At 46.9% G+C, this 21,781-nt stretch overlaps 1 protein-coding gene across 1 annotated transcript in view; it reads right to left on the bottom strand.

The window, feature by feature from the left end:
* suclg2 (succinate-CoA ligase GDP-forming subunit beta) overlaps positions 1-20,039 on the bottom strand; it is a 149,993-nt gene extending 129,954 nt beyond the window's left edge. The window contains exon 1 of the mRNA XM_029774956.1: positions 19,918-20,039. Coding sequence (XP_029630816.1) covers positions 19,918-20,001 — 84 coding nt within the window. The 5' untranslated portion in view covers positions 20,002-20,039. The remainder of the gene's footprint in view (positions 1-19,917) is intronic.
* Positions 20,040-21,781: the final 1,742 nt, after the last annotated feature.

Genomic DNA, 21,781 nt, shown 5'->3' with positions numbered 1-21,781 from the left:
AGGAGAGAGAGAGAGAGAGAAAACGGAGAGCGAGAGAGAAAACAGGAGAGGAGACGAGAAACAGGAGGGGGGAGAGAGAGAGGGACAGGAGAGAGAGCGATCAGGAGAGAGAGAGACTGAGAGGCGAGAGAGAGCCAGGAGAGAGAAGGAGACAGGGGAGAGAGAGAGACAGGAGAGGAAAAAAAGGTCCTAGGGAGAAGGGCCATGGCCCCCGAATAAGCCATACTAGCCTCCTCTAAATAGTAGGCAGTTTGAGTAAGCGAAGTAGTATACTTTAAATGCCCAGATGTCATACTAATTTTGGTTTTGCACAACAAGCTAATCAATTAGATATGGGGAATGTGCTACCGAATATGCACGAATAGCGGGGAAACAATGCAATCACGGGTGACACATTCTCAGTATGCAAAAGTTATGTTTTAATGGTATGGGACAAAAAACAAGTATGGTTTAAAGGACGTTTTCAGCTATTCATCTAGTAGAATTCAATGCACACGTTTCCACAATGCATTGGAGGAAACTAGGCTACTTAATTGGGAAGATGCAAAAGCTTCTGCAGTGGTGGTCAATGTAGGCTAAATAGTTTTTGTTGTGCTTAAAGTATTGCATTGTGGGCTACATCTTTGAAAAGAGAAGTCTTTTTTTACTCAGTGGATTTCAGTTTTTTTACTGAAAAGTGTTTATTGGGAAAGGCAGATACCTAGTCAATTGTACAACTGAATGCATTCAGCTGAAATGTGTCTTCCGCATGAAACCCAACCCCTCTGAATCAGAGAGGTGCAGGGGGGCTGCCTTTATCGACATCCACGTCTTCGGCGCCCGGGGAACAGTGGGTTAACTGCCTTGCTCATTGTTCTCTTGGCCTTCGGCAGAGCTATTAAACAAAATCACTATCTTTTGATTTCTTAATGTGTCGGCACCGGGGACTTCGGATAATGCTGCGTTATTCATGTCATCTTAATCATGCCTTTTGATTTGAACATATGGATTGTTTTAGTTTTGCAGGCTAGGCTGCTCATTTTATTATTGTATTTATTAGATCAAGCCTTACCAGGCATTCTGATCTAGTTCCCAATGATCATAGTTTATTATGCTACTGTCCAGCGGTTCTGAATGTGATGTACCCGACTGTCCACGTTTTTCTGTGTGATAGCTTTTTGATTTGAACATTTGATAAGTTTTCGTGTCTGTAATAGGCTATTTAATTGAATTTATATACAGTCCCAGTAAAAGGTTGGGACACACCTACTCATTTAAGGGTTTTTCTTTTCTACATTGTAGATTAATTGTAGATTAATAGTGAAGACATCAAAACTATGAAATAACACATATGGAATCGTGTGGTAACCAAAAAAGTGTTAAACAAATCAAAATATATTTTAGATTCTTCAAAGTAGCCACCCTTTGCCTTGATGACAGCTTTGCACACTATTGGCATTCTCTCAACCAGCATCATGAAGAATGAGGAGTTCCCACATATGCTGAGCACTTGTTGGCTTCTTTTCCTTCACTCCGCGGTCCAACTCATCCCAAACTATCTCAATTGGGTTGAGGTTGGGTGATTGTGGAGGCCAGGTCATCTGATGTAGCACTCCATCACTCCCCTTCTTGGTCAAATAGCACATACACAGCCTGGGAGGTGTTGGGACATTGTCCTGTTGAAAAACTAATTATAGTCCCACTAAGCACAAACCAGATGGGATGGCGTATCACTGCAGAAAGCTGTGGTAGACATGCTGGTTAAGTGTGCCTTGAATTCTAAATAAATCACTGACAGTGTCACCAGCAAAGCACCCCCACACCCCCTCCTCCATGCCTCACGGTGGGAACTACACATGTGGAAATCATCCATTCACCTACTCTGCGTCTCACAAAGACATGGCGGTTGAAACCAAAAATCTCACATTTGGACTCATCAGACCAAAGGACAGATTTCCACGAGTCTAATGTCCATTGCTTGTGTTTCTTGGCCCAAGTAAGTCTCTTCTTGTTATCAGTGTCCTTTAGTAGTGGTTTCTTTGCAGCAATTCGACCATGAAGGCCTGATTCACGCAGTCTCCTCTGAACAGTTGATGTTGAGATGTGTCTATTACTTGAACTCTGTGAAGAATTTATTTGGCTGCAATCTGAGGTGCAGTAAACTCTAATGTACTTATCCACTGCAGCAGTGGTAACTCTGAGTCTTCCTTTGTTGTGGAGAGCCGTTTCATCATAGCACTTGATGGTTTTTGCGACTGCACTTGAAGAAACTTTCATAGTTCTTGACATTTTCCAGATTGACTGCCCTTCGGGACTTAAAGTAATAATGGACTGTCGTTTCTCTTTGCTTATTTGAGCTGTTCTTGCCATAATATGGACTTGGTCTTTTACCAAATAGGGCTATCTTCTGTATAACACACCTACCTTGTCAAAACACAACTGATTGGCTCAAACGCATGAAGAAGGAATTCAACAAATTAACTTTTAGGCACACCTGTTAATTGAAAAACATTCCAAGTTACTACCTCCTGAAGCTGGTTGAGAGAATGCCAAGAGTGCGCAAAGCTGTCATCAATGCAAAGGCTGGCTACTTTGAAGAATCTCAAATCTAAAATGTGTTTAACACCTTTGTTTACTACATAATTTCATACGTATTATTTCATCTTTTTGATGTCTTCACTATCATTCTTCAATGTTGAAAATAGTAAAAAATAAAGAAAAACCCTCGAATGAGTAGGTGTGTTCAAACTTTGACTGGTAGAGTATGTTAGTTAATTTTGGTTTCACTAATAAATATAAGTCCTTTTTATATAGGATAGATGGGCTATGGTATAGGTTGAATGTGATAGTCTGCCTATAACCAGCCTGAGTAGGCCTATAAATCCATTCCTATACTATTCAGAGTTTAGAGACATTTCTCAAATGGTAAATGAGCTATTATCAGGCTGGTTAATGCGATGCATGTCTGTTGAATTTGGAAAAATCCACCCGCACTCGGTCCCGCCAAACCTACTCAGCCAATCAGGGGCCACTACTGCGTTGCGGCCGTGGCATACTTTTCACTAAACGGTACGTACGATGAGAAAATAGTATGCAGTACGCTAGTATGGGTATTCAGACATGGCCACGGTCTCATTCATTGTGAAAGTGAAAAAAGGACATGTTCCTGAGCGGTAGAGCCATAAAACATGAAAGGCTATAACTGTCACTGGAAATGAGATCTTGAGAGAGTTCACCTCAGAGGGTATGCATCAGTGAATACATTTAGTGCTCTCTCCTCTCAGTCTTTACTCAATAAGCTATAGCCAGGCAGTGACTGGACACTTTACAGGTCTCCATTAACATAGCCTATAGGGCTTCTTGGTTTATTTTTTTATTTTTTTATGCTGGAGGTATTAGGTCAATTAGTTTTTCCACAAGAGATTAGCCTAAACCTATGTAACAAAATAATTCCACCCTGCTGGTACCTTTATCAACCACTGTCCCTGTCTGAGCATCAACATTGGTCTTCACACCAAAGTACGAGCAGAAGTTGTACAGCCAAAGATCTGGCCACCAAGTTCAAGCGAGAGTAAAAAGTACCAATAAAAGTGAAGACCACAATATTCTGTGAGGGAGATTTTTTCTTTCAGCAGGCTTACAGCTAAATTCTTGACATTCAGCCAGTGATCACAAAATGTCAGAGCAAAGCACTTCAAGATACAAAGATGAGCCTTTTTTACTTTAAGCTCATAGCCTACCCCAATATACAGGCTATAACTTATTTTTCAGCCTTTTTTATTTTTACAATCTTTTGACTACTAGAATATCAATAGTTGATCCTTGATCATCAAACAGCCAATCAAATGACCTGAATATAAAGACTAAAGGGAATGAATATAATATGGGCCTAGGCCCTATGCTCGTCATTTTGCCACAACAACAAGAGGAAAAATGCAACAAGGCATACTGTAAGTTACCAAAGTCATTAAAAGAAACTGACATTCAAAAATGAATATAATTAACCAAAAACGGTTGCATAAAGCACCCAAATGTGCTGAGTGAAGCATGTGTTGCAGCGGTCCATACGGCTCCTCTCTGTAAAGCACACAGAGTTACTGTCTGTCTGTCTGTCTGTCCCCATACAAAGGCAGAGAGCAGAGGACAGTGCTGTGGCAGCAGCTGCATTAAATTGTGCAGTGTCGCAGATGCACCACCAAGGAGTGGCGTAGAAGGACAGAGCCAGGGCAGCAAGCACACTGAGCCTACCTCAGAACTGGCATATGGCATTCAGCAGACTCAGAAGCACCCTCAGCTCTTACTTTCAAGTGGTACAAAATGACAGCGGTTTAGCAAACTCCGTTTTTTGTGAGATAGGAACAATGTCATGCAGAAGTATCATTACGTAGAAAGGAGGTCCAATCTTAGCCGCTCTGCCGGTTGCTTCACAGTGTTACTAACAGGAGACCTTTTCTGAGGCAGCCTCATCACACTGTAGGGCTAGCTGGTCCAATTCAGGCTAACGCAGAAACACGCATAAGTAATTGGGTACACCTGCCACAAGATATACAGTACTGTACACTGAGTATAGAAAACATTAAGAACACCAGCTCTTTCCATGACAGACTGACCAGGTGCAAGCTATGATCCCTTATTGGTGTCACTTAAATCCACTACAATCAGTGTAGATGAAGGGGAGGAGACGGTAAAATAAAGATTTTCAAGCCTTGAGACAGGTATTGTGTATGAGTGTCATTGAGAGGGTGAATGGGCAAGACAAAATATTTAAGTGCCTTTAAATGGGGAATGGTAGTAAGCGCCAGGCAAACCGGTTTGTGTCAAGAACTGCAACGCTGCTGGGTTTTTCACGCTCAACAGTTTCCTGTGTGTATCAAGAATGATCCACAGCCCAAAGGACATCCAGCCAACTTGACACAACTGTGGGAAGTATTTGAGTCAACATGGGCCAGCATCCCTGTTGAACACTTTCGACACCTTGTAGAGTCCATGCCGAGTGCAACTCAATATGAGGAAGGTGTTCCTAATGTTTAGTATACTCAGTGTATATTCTAGGCCTACTACATAGAACAGGAGCACTCCCCTGATGGCTCACATCACTGTCTAATCCACAAAATGGCCTTAAGGCCTTGTCAAGTAGGCTACATCTCATGAAGTAGGCTAGGCCTAAGCTATTGCCCTATTTTAGGCCATGCTTTGATTGGGGGGAGGGAAATCCTACATGAAGCAATAGCACCCAGAACTGAAGGAATGCTCCCAGACACACAACCCAGCAGGACATTTCTAGAACAGAACTCTGCTGATGGATGGGGTGAAGAGCCCGTGCAAACGGCAGAGAGGAAAATCAATACTTTATTAGGACACCTGGACAGAGGCCAACATCCTCACTCATTCACTCTTCAGATGCAAAATCTAGAGGTATTATTTCATGGAGTGGTTATGTTTAACTTTTTGACGTATGAATAGAAAAGCCTCTGGCATGCTCCGTTAAGGGCCAACGGCTGCATTAAAGCAGAAAAGAAGAATGAACATGGCCCTGTCAGGGAAGGCTATCATCATTAGCATGTCTCAGAGGCTGGACATAGTGCTCCTCCATTAGGAGCACAGAGACAGAATAACTCAATATGTCGATAGGGGATTGATTCCGATAAGAGCCCTTGCAGAAAACAAAAAAACCACAAGGGAATACACATTGCTTTGGGAATAGGAAGAGAAGCTTATGGGAGTCTAGTCAAGGCGTTTACTTTAAAAAAAAAAATACACTTTGAAATGATTAACACTTTCAAGGTCTCCTAAATAACCATTTTTGGGGGTGAAGGGAAGAGATGGCCTAGTTGTACAGTAGGCCAAAACAACACCTAATGAGATGTGTGAGAAGGACATCTTGCAACTAAATGGTCTTTAGAGAAGAGGATTTTGATTTAATGTTTCCATTCATGTCCACTAAAGGAGGTGTCACCAAAATGTACAACTCTGCCTTCAGCCACACTACTTTGTTCAACACCAGCTCTACATGCTACACAAAAAAGTGCATAGTTAGTCATGTTTTTATATCTTTGTTAAACAAAAACACCTGAAAAAGTTGTACTATATCATGTTAGGGCTAGTCTCTCTCGCTCTCCTCTTCTGAACCGGATATAGAGCCAGCCAGACAGCTTACAGAGGATGTCTACAGCTCTGAATCTCTTCTAATACGGTGGCGTCCCCAGACGTCTCCGAGGGTTAAAATCCTCATTACTAGTCATGGCCAGGCCCTAACCCTTTGAAATTACTCTGGCTAATTAGCACCAACGGATGGCCTCAGAGTTAATTAACTGGAATTCTCCTAAGGGGCATTATCAAAATGTTTAAGAAATTAACACATTGCCAGTTTGCCAATTGTACGTAATTGATTGGTTCCTATTCAGGTTTTGAACTCGGGCCCTTTGCCTCCGTTTAGCGAACCATCCGGGTAGAGTTAAAGGGGATTGGAATCCTGATCCATTTACAAGAGCAGAGCCTGAAACTTAGGTAGACACTGCACTGACTTGGTATAAAAACCACTGTGTGTCCTGATTGCAGTTAAATGTTTTCCAGCTAATGAGGAGGCAGTTTGCTATTAGTTCTGACTCAAAGATGAGCTGTATTGTAATTAGACAGCCACTGCATGCTAGTTAGCAGTGACGCGACGACGCATACCCTACACTTAAGGAAATGGAGAGCAGAAAGGCAGAATGATTTGAATTTGCAGCATAAACAGGCCAATGTGAATCATCTGTAAATCCCCACATAAAACCGCCCATGTAGTAATATCATGCACGATGAAGCATTAGGAGCCTAATTCAGATCAGTATTTATTCTGAAAAAAAGACGTAGTCTTCAAATGAATGGACTAATTAGGTGTTGACAGACATACACCCCTCTCCAATAGGGCGATGATGGAATCCATTTCAAATTCTCAGGGAAGTGTTCCTGCTTTAAGCCAAAACTGACAGGACAGTGGTGATTCTCTCTCAGTTTCTCATCCTTGCCTCCTACCCTCTTCTAAAGAGCTGTAGAGGAAGTCAAGGTCATGTCCCGGCCATTAGGGGACTTAGAGGACATCTGGAGGAGGCTCCATTAGGCAGTGGTAGAGGGAGCAAACCATGACGTCAGCCTGTTTGGGATGGGAGCAGTGCTGTGGTAGAGAGGGGAACGAAGAGGAGCAGGAGCAGTGCTGTGGTAGAGAGGGGAAGGAAGAGGAGGCAGGAGCAGTGCTGTGGTAGAGGGGAAGGAAGAGGAGGCAGGAGCAGTGCTGTGGTAGAGAGGGGAAGGAAGAGGAGGCAGGAGCAGTGCTGTGGTAGAGAGGGGAAGGAAGAGGAGCAGGAGCAGTGCTGTGGTAGAGAGGGGAAGGAAGAGGAGCAGGAGCAGTGCTGTGGTAGAGAGGGGAAGGAACAGGAGGCAGGAGCAGTGCTGTGGTAGAGAGGGGAAGGAAGAGGAGCAGGAGCAGTGCTGTGGTAGAGAGGGGAAGGAAGAGGAGCAGGAGCAGTGCTGTGGTAGAGAGGGGAAGGAAGAGGAGGCAGGAGCAGTGCTGTGGTAGAGAGGGGAAGGAACAGGAGGCAGGAGCAGTGCTGTGGTAGAGAGGGGAAGGAAGAGGAGGCAGGAGCAGTGCTGTAGTAGAGAGGGGAAGGAAGAGGAGGCAGGAGCAGTGCTGTGGTAGAGAGGGGAAGGAACAGGAGGCAGGAGCAGTGCTGTGGTAGAGAGGGGAAGGAAGAGGAGCAGGAGCAGTGCTGTGGTAGAGAGGGGAAGGAAGAGGAGGCAGGAGCAGTGCTGTGGTAGAGAGGGGAAGGAACAGGAGGCAGGAGCAGTGCTGTGGTAGAGAGGGGAAGGAAGAGGAGCAGGAGCAGTGCTGTGGTAGAGAGGGGAAGGAAGAGGAGCAGGAGCAGTGCTGTGGTAAAGAGCAGAGCAGTGCTGTGGTAGAGAGGGGAAGGAAGAGGAGGCAGGAGCAGTGCTGTGGTAGAGAGGGGGAAAGGAAGAGGAGGCAGGAGAGCAGTGCTGTGGTAGAGAGAGGGAAGGAAGAGGAGGCAGGAGCAGTGCTGTGGTAGAGAGGGGAAGGAAGAGGAGGCAGGAGCAGTGCTGTGGTAGAGAGGGGAAGGAAGAGGGAGGCAGGAGCAGTGCTGTGGTAGAGAGGGGAAGGAAGAGGAGGCAGGAGCAGTGCTGTGGTAGAGAGGGGAAGGAACAGGAGGCAGGAGCAGTGCTGTGGTAGAGAGGGGAAGGAAGAGGAGGCAGGAGCAGTGCTGTGGTAGAGAGGGGAAGGAAGAGGAGGCAGGAGCAGGGCTGTGGTAGAGAGGGGAAGGAAGAGGAGGCAGGAGCAGTGCTGTGGTAGAGAGGGGAAGGAAGGAGGAGGCAGGAGCAGTGCTGTGGTAGAGAGGGGAAGGAAGAGGAGGCAGGAGCAGTGCTGTAGTAGAGAGGGGAAGGAAGAGGAGGCAGGAGCAGTGCTGTGGTAGAGAGGGGAAGGAAGAGGAGCAGGAGCAGTGCTGTGGTAGAGAGGGGAAGGAAGAGGAGGGCAGGAGCAGTGCTGTGGTAGAGAGGGAAGGAACAGGAGGCAGGAGCAGTGCTGTGGTAGAGAGGGGAAGGAACAGGAGGCAGGAGCAGTGCTGTGGTAGAGAGGGGAAGGAACAGGAGGCAAGGAGCAGTGCTGTGGTAGAGAGGGGAAGGAACAGGAGGCAGGAGCAGTGCTGTGGTAGAGAGGGGAAGGAAGAGGAGGCAGGAGCAGTGCTGTGGTAGAGAGGGGAAGGAAGAGGATGGCAGGAGCAGTGCTGTGGTAGAGAGGGGAAGGAAGAGGAGGCAGGAGCAGTGCTGTGGTAGAGAGGGGAAGGAAGAGGAGGCAGGAGCAGTGCTGTGGTAGAGAGGGGAAGGAAGAGGAGCAGGAGCAGTGCTGTGGTAGAGAGGGGAAGGAAGAGGAGGCAGGAGCAGTGCTGTGGTAGAGAGGGGAAGGAAGAGGAGCAGGAGCAGTGCTGTGGTAGAGAGGGGAAGGAAGAGGAGGCAGGAGCAGTGCTGTGGTAGAGAGGGGAAGGAAGAGGAGGAGGAGCAGTGCTGTGGTAGAGAGGGGAAGGAAGAGGAGGCAGGAGCAGTGCTGTGGTAGAGAGGGGAAGGAACAGGAGGCAGGAGCAGTGCTGTGGTAGAGAGGGGAAGGAAGAGGAGCAGGAGCAGTGCTGTGGTAGAGAGGGGAAGGAAGAGGAGCAGGAGCAGTGCTGTGGTAGAGAGGGGAAGGAACAGGAGGCAGGAGCAGTGCTGTGGTAGAGAGGGGAAGGAAGAGGAGGCAGGAGCAGTGCTGTGGTAGAGAGGGGAAGGAAGAGGAGGCAGGAGCAGTGCTGTGGTAGAGAGGGGAAGGAAGAGGAGGCAGGAGCAGTGCTGTGGTAGAGAGGGGAAGGAAGAGGAGCAGGAGCAGTGCTGTGGTAGAGAGGGGAAGGAAGAGGCGCAGGAGCAGTGCTGTGGTAGAGAAGGGAAGGAACAGGAGGCAGGAGCAGTGCTGTGGTTAGAGAGGGGAAGGAAGAGGAGCAGGAGCAGTGCTGTGGTAGAGAGGGGAAGGAAGAGGAGGCAGGAGCAGTGCTGTGGTAGAGAGGGGAAGGGAAGAGGAGCAGGAGCAGTGCTGTGGTAGAGAGGGGAAGGAAGAGGAGGCAGGAGCAGTGCTGTGGTAGAGAGGGGAAGGAACAGGAGGCAGGAGCAGTGCTGTGGTAGAGAGGGGAAGGAACAGGAGGCAGGAGCAGTGCTGTGGTAGAGAGGGGAAGGAAGAGGAGGCAGGAGCAGTGCTGTAGTAGAGAGGGGAAGGAAGAGGAGGCAGGAGCAGTGCTGTGGTAGAGAGGGGAAGGAAGAGGAGGCAGGAGCAGTGCTGTGGTAGAGAGGGGAAGGAAGAGGAGGCAGGAGCAGTGCTGTGGTAGAGAGGGGAAGGAAGAGGAGGCAGGAGCAGTGCTGTGGTAGAGAGGGGAAGGAAGAGGAGGCAGGAGCAGTGCTGTGGTAGAGAGGGGAAGGAAGAGGAGGCAGGAGCAGTGCTGTAGTAGAGAGGGGAAGGAAGAGGAGGCAGGAGCAGTGCTGTGGTAGAGAGGGGAAGGAAGAGGAGCAGGAGCAGTGCTGTGGTAGAGAGGGGAAGGAAGAGGAGGCAGGAGCAGTGCTGTGGTAGAGAGGGGAAGGAACAGGAGGCAGGAGCAGTGCTGGGGTAGAGAGGGGAAGGAACAGGAGGCAGGAGCAGTGCTGTGGTAGAGAGGGGAAGGAAGAGGAGGCAGGAGCAGTGCTGTGGTAGAGAGGGGAAGGAAGAGGAGGCAGGAGCAGTGCTGTGGTAGAGAGGGGAAGGAAGAGGAGGCAGGAGCAGTGCTGTGGTAGAGAGGGGGAAGGAAGAGGAGGCAGGAGCAGTGCTGTGGTAGAGAGGGGAAGGAAGAGGAGGCAGGAGCAGTGCTGTGGTAGAGAGGGGAAGGAAGAGGAGGCAGGAGCAGTGCTGTGGTAGAGAGGGGAAGGAAGAGGAGCAGGAGCAGTGCTGTGGTAGAGAGGGGAAGGAAGAGGAGCAGGAGCAGTGCTGTGGTAGAGAGGGGAAGGAAGAGGAGGCAGGAGCAGTGCTGTGGTAGAGAGGGGAAGGAACAGGAGGCAGGAGCAGTGCTGTGGTAGAGAGGGGAAGGAACAGGAGGCAGGAGCAGTGCTGTGGTAGAGAGGGGAAGGAAGAGGAGCAGGAGCAGTGCTGTGGTAGAGAGGGGAAGGAAGAGGAGGCAGGAGCAGTGCTGTGGTAGAGAGGGGAAGGAAGAGGAGCAGGAGCAGTGCTGTGGTAGAGAGGGGAAGGAAGAGGAGCAGGAGCAGTGCTGTGGTAGAGAGGGGAAGGAACAGGAGGCAGGAGCAGTGCTGTGGTAGAGAGGGGAAGGAACAGGAGGCAGGAGCAGTGCTGTGGTAGAGAGGGGAAGGAAGAGGAGCAGGAGCAGTGCTGTGGTAGAGAGGGTAAGGAAGAGGAGCAGGAGCAGTGCTGTGGTAGAGAGGGGAAGGAACAGGAGGCAGGAGCAGTGCTGTGGTAGAGAGGGGAAGGAAGAGGAGGCAGGAACAGTGCTGTGGTAGAGAGGGGAAGGAACAGGAGGCAGGAGCAGTGCTGTGGTAGAGAGGGGAAGGAAGAGGAGCAGGAGCAGTGCTGTGGTAGAGAGGGGAAGGAAGAGGAGCAGGAGCAGTGCTGTGGTAGAGAGGGGAAGGAAGAGGAGCAGGAGCAGTGCTGTGGTAGAGAGGGGAAGGAACAGGAGGCAGGAGCAGTGCTGTGGTAGAGAGGGGAAGGAAGAGGAGGCAGGAGCAGTGCTGTGGTAGAGAGGGGAAGGAAGAGGAGGCAGGAGCAGTGCTGTGGTAGAGAGGGGAAGGAAGAGGAGGCAGGAGCAGTGCTGTGGTAGAGAGGGGAAGGAAGAGGAGCAGGAGCAGTGCTGTGGTAGAGAGGGGAAGGAAGAGGAGGCAGGAGCAGTGCTGTGGTAGAGAGGGGAAGGAAGAGGAGGCAGGAGCAGTGCTGTGGTAGAGAGGGGAAGGAAGAGGAGGCAGGAGCAGTGCTGTGGTAGAGAGGGGAAGGAAGAGGAGGCAGGAGCAGTGCTGTGGTAGAGAGGGGAAGGAACGAGGAGGCAGGAGCAGTGCTGTGGTAGAGAGGGAAGGAACAGGAGGCAGGAGCAGTGCTGTGGTAGAGAGGGGAAGGAAGAGGAGGCAGGAGCAGTGCTGTGGTAGAGAGGGGGAGGAAGAGGAGCAGGAGCAGTGCTGTGGTAGAGAAGGGAAGGAACAGGAGGCAGGAGCAGTGCTGTGGTAGAGAGGGGAAGGAAGAGGATGGCAGGAGCAGTGCTGTGGTAGAGAGGGGAAGAGAAGAGGAGTGCCGGAGCAGTGCTGTGGTAGAGGGGGAAGGAAGAGGAGCAGGAGCAGTGCTGTGGTAGAGAGGGGAAGGAAGAGGAGCAGGAGCAGTGCTGTGGTAGAGAGGGGAAGGAACAGGAGGCAGGAGCAGTGCTGTGGTAGAGAGGGGAGGAAGAGGAGGCAGGAGCAGTGCTGTGGTAGAGAGGGGAAGGAAGAGGAGCAGGAGCAGTGCTGTGGTAGAGAGGGGAAGGAAGAGGAGGCAGGAGCAGTGCTGTGGTAGAGAGGGGAAGGAAGAGGAGGCAGGAGCAGGGCTGTGGGTAGAGAGGGGAAGGAACAAGAGGCAGGAGCAGTGCTGTGGTAGAGAGGGGAAGGAAGAGGAGGCAGGAGCAGTGCTGTGGTAGAGAGGGGAAGGAACAGGAGGCAGGAGCATTGCTGTGGTAGAGAGGGAGGAGAGGAGGCAGGAAGCAGTGCTGTGGTAGAGAGGGAGAAGGAAGAGGAGGCAGGAGCAGTGCTGTGGTTAGAGAGGGGAAGGAAGAGGAGGCAGGAGCAGTGCTGTGGTCGGAGGGAAGGAAGAGGAGCAGGAGCATGCTGTGGTAGAGAGGAAGGAAGAGGAGGCAGGAGCAGTGCTGTGGTAGAGAGGGGAAGGAAGAGGAGCAGGAGCAGTGCTGTGGTAGAGAGGGGAAGGAAGAGGAGGCAGGAGCAGTGCTGTGGTAGAGAGGGGAAGGAACAGGAGGCAGGAGCAGTGCTGTGGTAGAGAGGGGAAGGAAGAGGAGCAGGAGCAGTGCTGTGGTAGAGAGGGGAAGGAAGAGGAGGCAGGAGCAGTGCTGTGGTAGAGAGGGGAAGGAAGAGGAGGCAGGAGCAGTGCTGTGGTAGAGAGGGGAAGGAAGAGGAGGCAGGAGCAGTGCTGTGGTAGAGAGGGGAAGGAAGAGGAGGCAGGAGCAGTGCTGTGGTAGAGAGGGGAAGGAACAGGAGGCAGGAGCAGTGCTGTGGTAGAGAGGGGAAGGAACAGGAGACAGGAGCAGTGCTGTGGTAGAGAGGGGAAGGAAGAGGAGGCAGGAGCAGTGCTGTGGTAGAGGGGAAGGAAGAGGAGGCAGGAGCAGTGCTGTGGTAGAGAGGGGAAGGAAGAGGAGGCAGGAGCAGTGCTGTGGTAGAGAGGGGAAGGAAGAGGAGGCAGGAGCAGTGCTGTGGTAGAGAGGGGAAGGAAGAGGAGCAGGAGCAGTGCTGTGGTAGAGAGGGGAAGGAACAGGAGGCAGGAGCAGTGCTGTGGTAGAGAGGGGAAGGAAGAGGAGCAGGAGCAGTGCTGTGGTAGAGAGGGGAAGGAAGAGGAGCAGTGGAGCATGGCTACAGGATTTAGATCACTGAGATTTGCTTCATCTGCAATGTGAGGGACAACAGGGCTTAATCTGCTGCAGACAGGCTTAGCTGGAGAACAAACCCAAGTCTCTGGGTCTCCACAGATATGATAATTGCTAACTGTCCTAGCTAATAAGAGACGTCATAGGGTCTAGAGGGAAGATAAGAATGAGGAGGCAGGTGTGGATGCTCCATCTGTCAAAGTGAACTCCTCGCACACTGGAATGATTTGTGCAGGACCTGGGTTACATAGGTTAGGTCAAGGTCAATGCCCTACAGTAGCCTATATCCTTAAAATGTGTTTACAATATTGCTCTTCATCCTTCCATTTCAACTGCTGACGTTTCCCAGCATCTCCCAAACTTAATTATCATCAATATAAAATAACTGAATTGACTGGGTTGATGTGTGCATTCATTCATTCCATTCTTGCTTTGGAGGCTGCCAAATTCAGAATGATCACAGCCCTTCTAAATTATTGAAAAAGCCTAAACACCTCTTATGAGCTACAGAAATGGCTATTAACCTTGGCGAAATGATATTCCAATCCAGTTATAGCTAACTGTACTGTATCCCTCGCTGGGAGGAAATGTAAATGTGTTCTTGCTGTAGACAGATGGGGAAGCCGCCTGGCGTTTGAAGTTCCAGCAACCAGTCGTCGCAGTCCCCACCCCCTCACTAAAATATTCAGGATAGTCTCTCATTGAGCTCCTCTCACCCTGCCGTTTCCTACTCAAACTGACGCTGGGTTGCAGCAACACGGGGCCAGAGAGCTGTGACACCATAAAGAACGCAGCAAACGTTTACAAATTCAGCACAGTGAGGCGACAGTGAAAAACAGCTGGAGGATTATCTCACTGTGCAGACAAGAATTCAGGAGATTTGATTTATGAGAAGAAAACAACCTACCCCTCTCTCTCCCTCATACACCATCCATCTGAAATATTGCGATTTCTTGCGCATTGTTATTGACAAATCATCTTAAATGTAATTCCCTGTGGAGCGGACAACTGTCATAGCCGATGAGACTCCATTGTGACACTACCTGCCAGTCAGTCAGTCATCCTGCACGGGCTCTGATACTGTGCCACAGACAACAGCATCCTGGATCGTTACTCTTATCCCTTCGGCAGTAGGCCCATAAAAGAGAGCGAGAGAGGGTGTCAAAACCAGGTGCTGCAGCCAGAAAACTTAGATTAGAAGTTCTGCATGAGTTTACCACTGGGGGGAGAGAAGTGGTGCTGAAGTCAATGTGTGCCGTCACAGACTAAAACGATCAATTGTTTGGAACGCTGGCAGATGTCCAGGCTCCTGCGGATTGCACGTAGATGAAGTCTGAACACAAGGAGAGAGGCTGGGGACGATTTAACCCCTGGGGACATGTTTAACATACAGTGAGGGGAAAAAGTATTTGATCCCCTGCTGATTTTGTACGTTTGCCCACTGACAAAGAAATGATCAGTCTATAATTTTAATGGTAGGTTTATTTGAACAGTGAGAGACAGAATAACAACAAAAAAATCCAGAAAAACATAACATTTTTGACATAAATTGATTTGCATTAATGAAATAAGTATTTGACCCCTCTGCAAAACATGACTTAGTACTTGGTGGCAAAACCCTTGTTGGCAATCAGAGAGGTCAGACGTTTCTTGTAGTTGGCCACCAGGTTTGCACACATCTCAGGAGGGATTTTGTCCCACTCCTCTTTGCAGATCTTCTCCAAGTCATTAAGGTTTCAAGGCTGACGTTTGGCAACTCGAACCTTCAGCTCCCTCCACAGATTTTATATGGGATTAAGGTCTGGAGACTGGCTAGGCCACTCCAGGACCTTAATGTGCTTCTTCTTGAGCCACTCCTTTGTTGCCTTGGCCGTGTGTTTTGGGTCATTGTCATGCTGGAATACCCATCCACGACCCATTTTCAATGCCCTGGCTGAGGGAAGGAGGTTCTCACCCAAGATTTGACGGTGCATGGCCCCGTCCATCGTCCCTTTGATGCGGTGAAGTTGTCCTGTCCCTTTAGCAGAAAAGCACCCCCAAAGCATAATGTTTCCACCTCCATGTTTGACGGTGGGGATGGTATTCTTGGGGTCATAGACAGCATTCCTCCTCCTCCAAAGACAGCGAGTTGAGTTGATGCCAAAGAGCTACATTTTGGTCTCATCTGACCACAACACTTTCACCCAGTTGTCCTCTGAATCATTCAGATGTTCATTGGCAAACTTCAGACGGGCATGTATATGTGCTTTCTTGAGCAGGGGGACCTTGCGGGCGCTGCAGGATTTCAGTCCTTCACGGCGTAGTGTGTTAACAATTGTTTTCTTGGTGACTATGTTCCCAGCTGCCTTGAGATCATTGACAAGATCCTCCCGTGTAGTTCTGGGCTGATTCCTCACCGTTCTCATGATCATTGCAACTCCACGAGGTGAGATCTTGCATGGAGCCCCAGGCCGAGGGAGATTGACAGTTCTTTTGTGTTTCTTCCATTTGCGAATAATCGCACCAACTGTTGTCACCTTCTCACCAAGCTGCTTGGCGATGGTCTTGTAGCCCATTCCAGCCTTGTGTAGGTCTACAATCTTGTCCCTGACATCCTTGGAGAGCTCTTTGGTCTTGGCCATGGTGGAGAGTTTGGAATCTGATTGATTGATTGCTTCTGTGGACAGGTGTCTTTTATACAGGTAACAAGCTGAGATTAGGAGCACTCCCTTTAACTTCTTTGGGATAGACGGCAGTATTTTCACGGCCGGATAAATAACGTACCCGATTTAAATCTGGTTACTACTCCTGACCAGAAACTAGAATATGCATATAATTAGTAGATTTGGATAGAAAATACTCTAAAGTTTCTAAAACTGTTTGAATGGTGTCTGTGAGTATAACAGAACTCATTTGGCAGGCCAAAACCTGAGAAGATTCCAAACAGGAAGCGCTTTCTCTGACTATTTCTTGGCCTTCTTGATAATCTCTATCCAAAACAGGGGATCTCTGGCATAACGTGACATTTTCTAATGCTCCTATAGGCTCTCAGAAGGCGCCAGAACATTGAATCATGACTTTGCAGGCCATGGCTGAAAAACAGTAGCGCATTTGGATAGTGGTCGATCTGAGAACAATGAGACTGGGGGCGCGTAAACGAGTCGACTCCATGTTTTCATTTTCAGTCTTTGAACGGAAACAGGGTTTCCCGGTCAGAATATTATCGCTTTTTTACGAGAAAAATCGCATTAAAATTGATTTTAAACAGCGTTTGACATGCTTCGAAGTACGGTAATGGAATATTTTGCATTTTTTTGTCACGAAACACGCCGGGCGCGTCACCCTTCTTTACCCTTCGGATAGTGTCTTAAACGCACTAACAAAACGCCGCTATTTGGATATAACTATGGATTATTTGGAACCAAACCAACATTTGTTATTGAAGTAGAAGTCCTGGGAGTGCATTCTGACGAAGAACAGCAAAGGTAATCCAATTTTTCTTATAGTAAATCTGAGTTTGGTGAGCACCACACTTGGTGGGTGTCAAAATAGCTAGCCTGTGATGGCCGGGCTATCTACTCAGAATATTGCAAAATGTGCTTTCACCGAAAAGCTATTTTAAAATCGGACATAGCGATTGCATAAAGGAGTTCTGTATCTATAATTCTTAAAATAATTGTTATGTTTATTGTGAACGTTTATCGTGAGTAATTAGGTAAATTCACCTGAAGTGTTCGGTGGGAATGCTAGTCACATGCTAATGTAAAAAGCTGGTTTTTGATATAAATATGAACTTGATTGAACAAAACATGCATGTATTGTATAACATAATGTCCTAGGAGTGTCATCTGATGAAGATCATCAAAGGTTAGTGCAGCATTTAGCTGTGGTTTTGGTTTTTGTGATATTATATGCTAGCTTGAAAAATTGGTGTCTGATTATTTCTGGCTGGGTACTCTGCTGACATAATCTAATGTTTTGCTTTCGTTGTAAAGCCTTTTTGAAATCGGACAGTGTGGTTAGATTAACGAGAGTCTTGTCTTTAAAATGGTGTAAAATAGTCATATGTTTGAGAAATTGAAGTAATAGCATTTCTAAGGTATTTGAATATCGCGCCACGGGATTCCACTGGCTGTTGAGTAGGTGGGACGCTAGCCCATAGAGGATAAGAGTGTGCTCCTAATCTCATCTCGTTACCTGTATAAAAGACACCTGGGAGCCAGAAATCTTTCTGATTGAGAGGGGGTCAAATACTTATTTCCCTCATTAAAATGCAAATCAATTTTGAACATTTTTGACATGTGTTTTTCTGGATTTTTTTGTTGTTATTCTGTCTCTCACTGTTCAAAAAATCTACCATTAAAATTATAGACTGATCATTTCTTTGTCAGTGGGCAAATGTACAAAATCAGCAGGGGATCAAGTACTTTTTTCCCCTCACTGTACCCATCTGGGCTAGAATACAATCTGGAGGAAAAATGTCTGAGCTCTGCTTCATCAAGAGTTAGGCATAGTGGTGTTGTCAATAACACCAGGGTAACAGAAAATACCACAATAGATCTGCCAAGAGATCATCTATCTAATGATATCCAATCGAAAATGTTAAACAAACCATACAACTATGCACAAGGACACCTTAACAATTTCCACAGAAAATTGTACAAAAACACATTTACTTTACATTACAGATGCAAAGTTTGGAAACAGAGTGACAGTGCCAACGATCATTCTGTTACAAACTTTGCATCTGCACCGTTTTTCAAGTATGCCTAAATGTGTTTGTAAAATGTTATGTGGAAATTGGTAAATGTAGTCCTTGTGTATAGAGTTGTATGGTTTGTTTAACTTTGCAATCATTGGTTTTAGTTTGACATACATTTTCAAGTGTCTCAGCATCACTCTGTTACTAGAGAATTGCCCTTCTCCAATACCCAATTTATCACACACACACCATGGAAACTAAGGTTTCTTGCATCATCTTCAAAATGTTTGACTTTTAAGAAAATATAAAGATGTGCAATGTAAGACAACTTGGCAGTGTGTGCCTTCTCATTATCCCAAGCCCTCTTCCTGATAGATGAAGCTAGTCCCTAGCTACCAAAGCTAAAGCTAGGCTGTCTCATTATGCAGTACCAACGAGATGAAAATATATGCTTACTTAGCACTATACACAGAATACCAAACTAGATTTTCAAGCATCAAGTACCCATGGTGGTGGTCTGTCTACTGCGCTTGCTAGGAGAGTGCTGTTAGTGTTAGCCTAGTCGTGGGATGGTGAGTGATTCAGTAACTGTGTTTGGGGCTTCAGACAGATGCTAGCCTATACTGTGGATAAAAGTAGGTATTAGGTCAACTGTGCCCTCCATGTATCTCACCTGTAGATAAAGGGCAATAACGCTAATGACAATGATTCATAACAGCAATGATGTTTTAGCAATAAACTCTGATGATAGCTAATTATTAGACTCCATTATTTAGTAAGGTTAATTAGGCTGGGGTACTTGAAAAACACATACACAACTATTTCAGGTCAATTAATATTAGAAGAGAGAAGAATTAGACTGCAGAAATAGGCCTACATTTAGCTACATCAATATAGCCTTCTGTATCTATCAATAGGAGATAGGACTATTCCCCTGGGTCACTGCTATGACGCACTCAGCAACCTTCAAACTGTGGCCACAAATAGCCCATCCTCCTTTCAAAAACATGTTCCTCACAACTAAATAACACTGGTGGAGTAATTGTGTGAATCTATATCAGTGAGGTCTGGATATAGTAAACAAAGACATCAAGCCTCATCCACTCCCAAGTTATTCTCTACCCCCAAGTGTCACTGACAAACTGCTATAACTCTGAAAACGTGTCATGATGCACAAAGTGCAAAAGCACAAAAGAAAAAGTCAACATAGGAGACTCCAAAAGTCCAACTAGCCTAGGCTAAAAGAGGCACCGACAATCTGTCAATCTCTGCTAGTTTGAGTACATATGATGCAACTTGTTTCAATCTGGTTGCCCTTAGTGTGCTGATTGACATGCTGTTCTGCAATCTCATGGCCTAACACGTTACTATTTTGTATTCTTAGAAAACGTATCCACCAAATGTAAAACTATTCTGATTCATGTAACAAAGTGTATTATAAACTAGTGACCTGACTAAAGTTGCAACTGAGAAAAAATATCTATTTCGCAACAATCAGTCAAACAGGGAAACTTTATCTACATACATTCTGTTTAAAGTACAAATAGGAAACAACCTTTGCACCATTACCCCATCTTGTAAACTGACACTACTATTAACCGCTATAGAAGCATTTAAGTCAATTGGGGTCAAAGGTAGAATAGTGAGTTACCCAAGGAAAAACAGAGGTCAATCAATATCCCATAACAGTTTAATTCATTTGAGGCACCTCGATTTAATTATTTTTAGTTGATTAACCTTGCAAATAAAATGCTGTCTGCCACACAAATTACCTCAATATTCAGCAGTTCTATACTACTGTCAATGAAACTTGATACTCAAATCACTATGTGCAGTACAACAATGGCTAGAACGCATGCATGATGCTCGTGACTAAAGTCTACTGACAGTGCTCTAGTGTTCTAACAGTTGTCTTCCATGGAAATATGTTTCGTTTTAAGATATTTCATTTCAATTGCATCGATGGTTAGGTAATTACATCGAGCTGTTTCTCAATTTTGATCTGTCAGTTCTGGCTACAGCAGCGAGTTTGCTGAGTTCTCAGTGACAGCAAAGGCGTAATGAAAAGCCTATTGTCAACATTTTAAATGATGTCAGTACCTTGAATTTGTGAAGAAATAAGTACTTAGCGCTTGCTCCGTGTAAACCTCTCGCTACAGCCTGTGATGCCATGGATGCCGCCATGTTGACCGGGAAAGAGAAAGACCGCGTGCGCGCAATCTGACCGCTGATAGGAAGGCTGGCGGAAGTGGGCGTTACAATAAGACCACATTTTCGCCACTACAATCTGTCTGATTTACCAATGTATTATGCCACTGTACCAGTCGTTAAACAGAAATGTAACATTTCAACGATAACATATATGAAAAAAGTGCATATTAGGCAATTGACAATATGAATATTTAGATATGCAAAATCACATTTTATTGGTCACATACAATGGCTAGCAGATGTTATTGCGAGTGTAGCGAAATGCTTGTGCTTCTAGTTCCGACAGTGCAGCTAACAAAACCACAACAACTACCTAATACACACAAATATAAGTAAAGGGATAAAATAACAATATGTACACATAAATATATGGATGAGCAATGACCGAGCAGCATAGGCAAGATACGATAGATGGTATAAAATGCAGTATATGCATATGGGTTGAGTAATGCAAGTTATGTCAACATCATTATTAAAGTGGCATTAATAATGTCACTAGTGATCCATTTGTTAGAGTGGCCAATGATTTCAAGGCAGTAGCCTCTCTGTGTTAATGGTGGCTATTTAACAGTCTGATGGCCTTGAGATATAAGCTATTTTTCAGTCTCTCTGTCCCAGCTTTGATGCACCTGTACTGCCCTCGCCTTCTGGATGGTTACAGGGTGAACAGGCAGTGGCTCGGGTGGTTCTTGTCCTTGATGATCTTTTTGGCCTTCCTGTGACATCAGGTGCTGTAGGTGTAATGGAGGGCAGGTAGTTTGCCCCCGGTGATGCGTTGTGCAGACCGCATCACCCTCTGGAGAGCCTTGCGGTTGTGAGTGGTGCAGTTGCCGTACCAGGCGATGATACAGCACGACAGGATGCTCTTAATTGTGCATATGTAAAAGTTTTATGTGACAAGCCAAATTTCTTCAGCTTCCTGAGGTTGAAGAGGCGCTGTTGAGCCTTCATCACCACACTGTCTGTTTGGGTGGCCCATTTCAGTTTGTCCGTGATGTGTACGCCGAGGAACTTAAAACTTTCCACCTTCTCCACTGCTATCCCGTCAATGTGGATAGGGGGGTGCTCCCTCTGCGGTTTCCTGAAGTCCACGATCATCTCCTTTGTTTTGTTGACGTTGAGTGAGAGGTTGTTTTCCTGACACCACACTCTGAGTGCCCTCACTCCCTATAGGCTGTCTTGTCGTTGTTGGTGATCAGGCCTACTACTGTTGTGTCGTCTGCAAACTTATTGATTGAGTTGGAGGCGTGTATGGCCACGCAGTCATGGGTGAACACAGAGTACAGGAGGGGGCTGATCACGCACCCTTGTGGGGCCCCAGTGTTGTCTCTCAAAGCACTTCATGATGACAGGAGTGAGCGCTATAGGGCGATGGTCATTCAGTTCAGTTACCTTTGCCTTCTTGGGTACAGGAACAAAGGTGGCCATCTTGAAGCATGTGGGGACAGCAGAATGGGATAGGGAGAGATGGCAGTGCGTTGGTGGCACTGTATTATTGTCAAAGCGGGCAAAGAAGGTGTTTAGTTTGTCTGGAAGCAAGACGTCGGTGTCTGTTACATGGCTGATTTTCTTTTTGTAGACATTCCACTGATTTCAAAACTCTGTCAACTTCTATCGTGACAGCAACACTGTTGATCGCCGTTTCTTCCCCATCACTGTCATCAGAAGACTCGACATTGTCTGGTTCAATGAAACTGTTATTACCTAAGTCAGATATTTCCTCACTGTCTGATTCATTTTCAGAGTCACGATC

The sequence above is a fragment of the Salmo trutta genome, chromosome 14, assembly GCF_901001165.1.
Source record: "Salmo trutta chromosome 14, fSalTru1.1, whole genome shotgun sequence".
In the NCBI taxonomy this organism is placed as follows: Eukaryota; Metazoa; Chordata; class Actinopteri; order Salmoniformes; family Salmonidae; genus Salmo; species Salmo trutta.
Note: the sequence above shows the minus strand (reverse complement) of the source record. Positions and strands in the feature narration are given on the sequence as shown.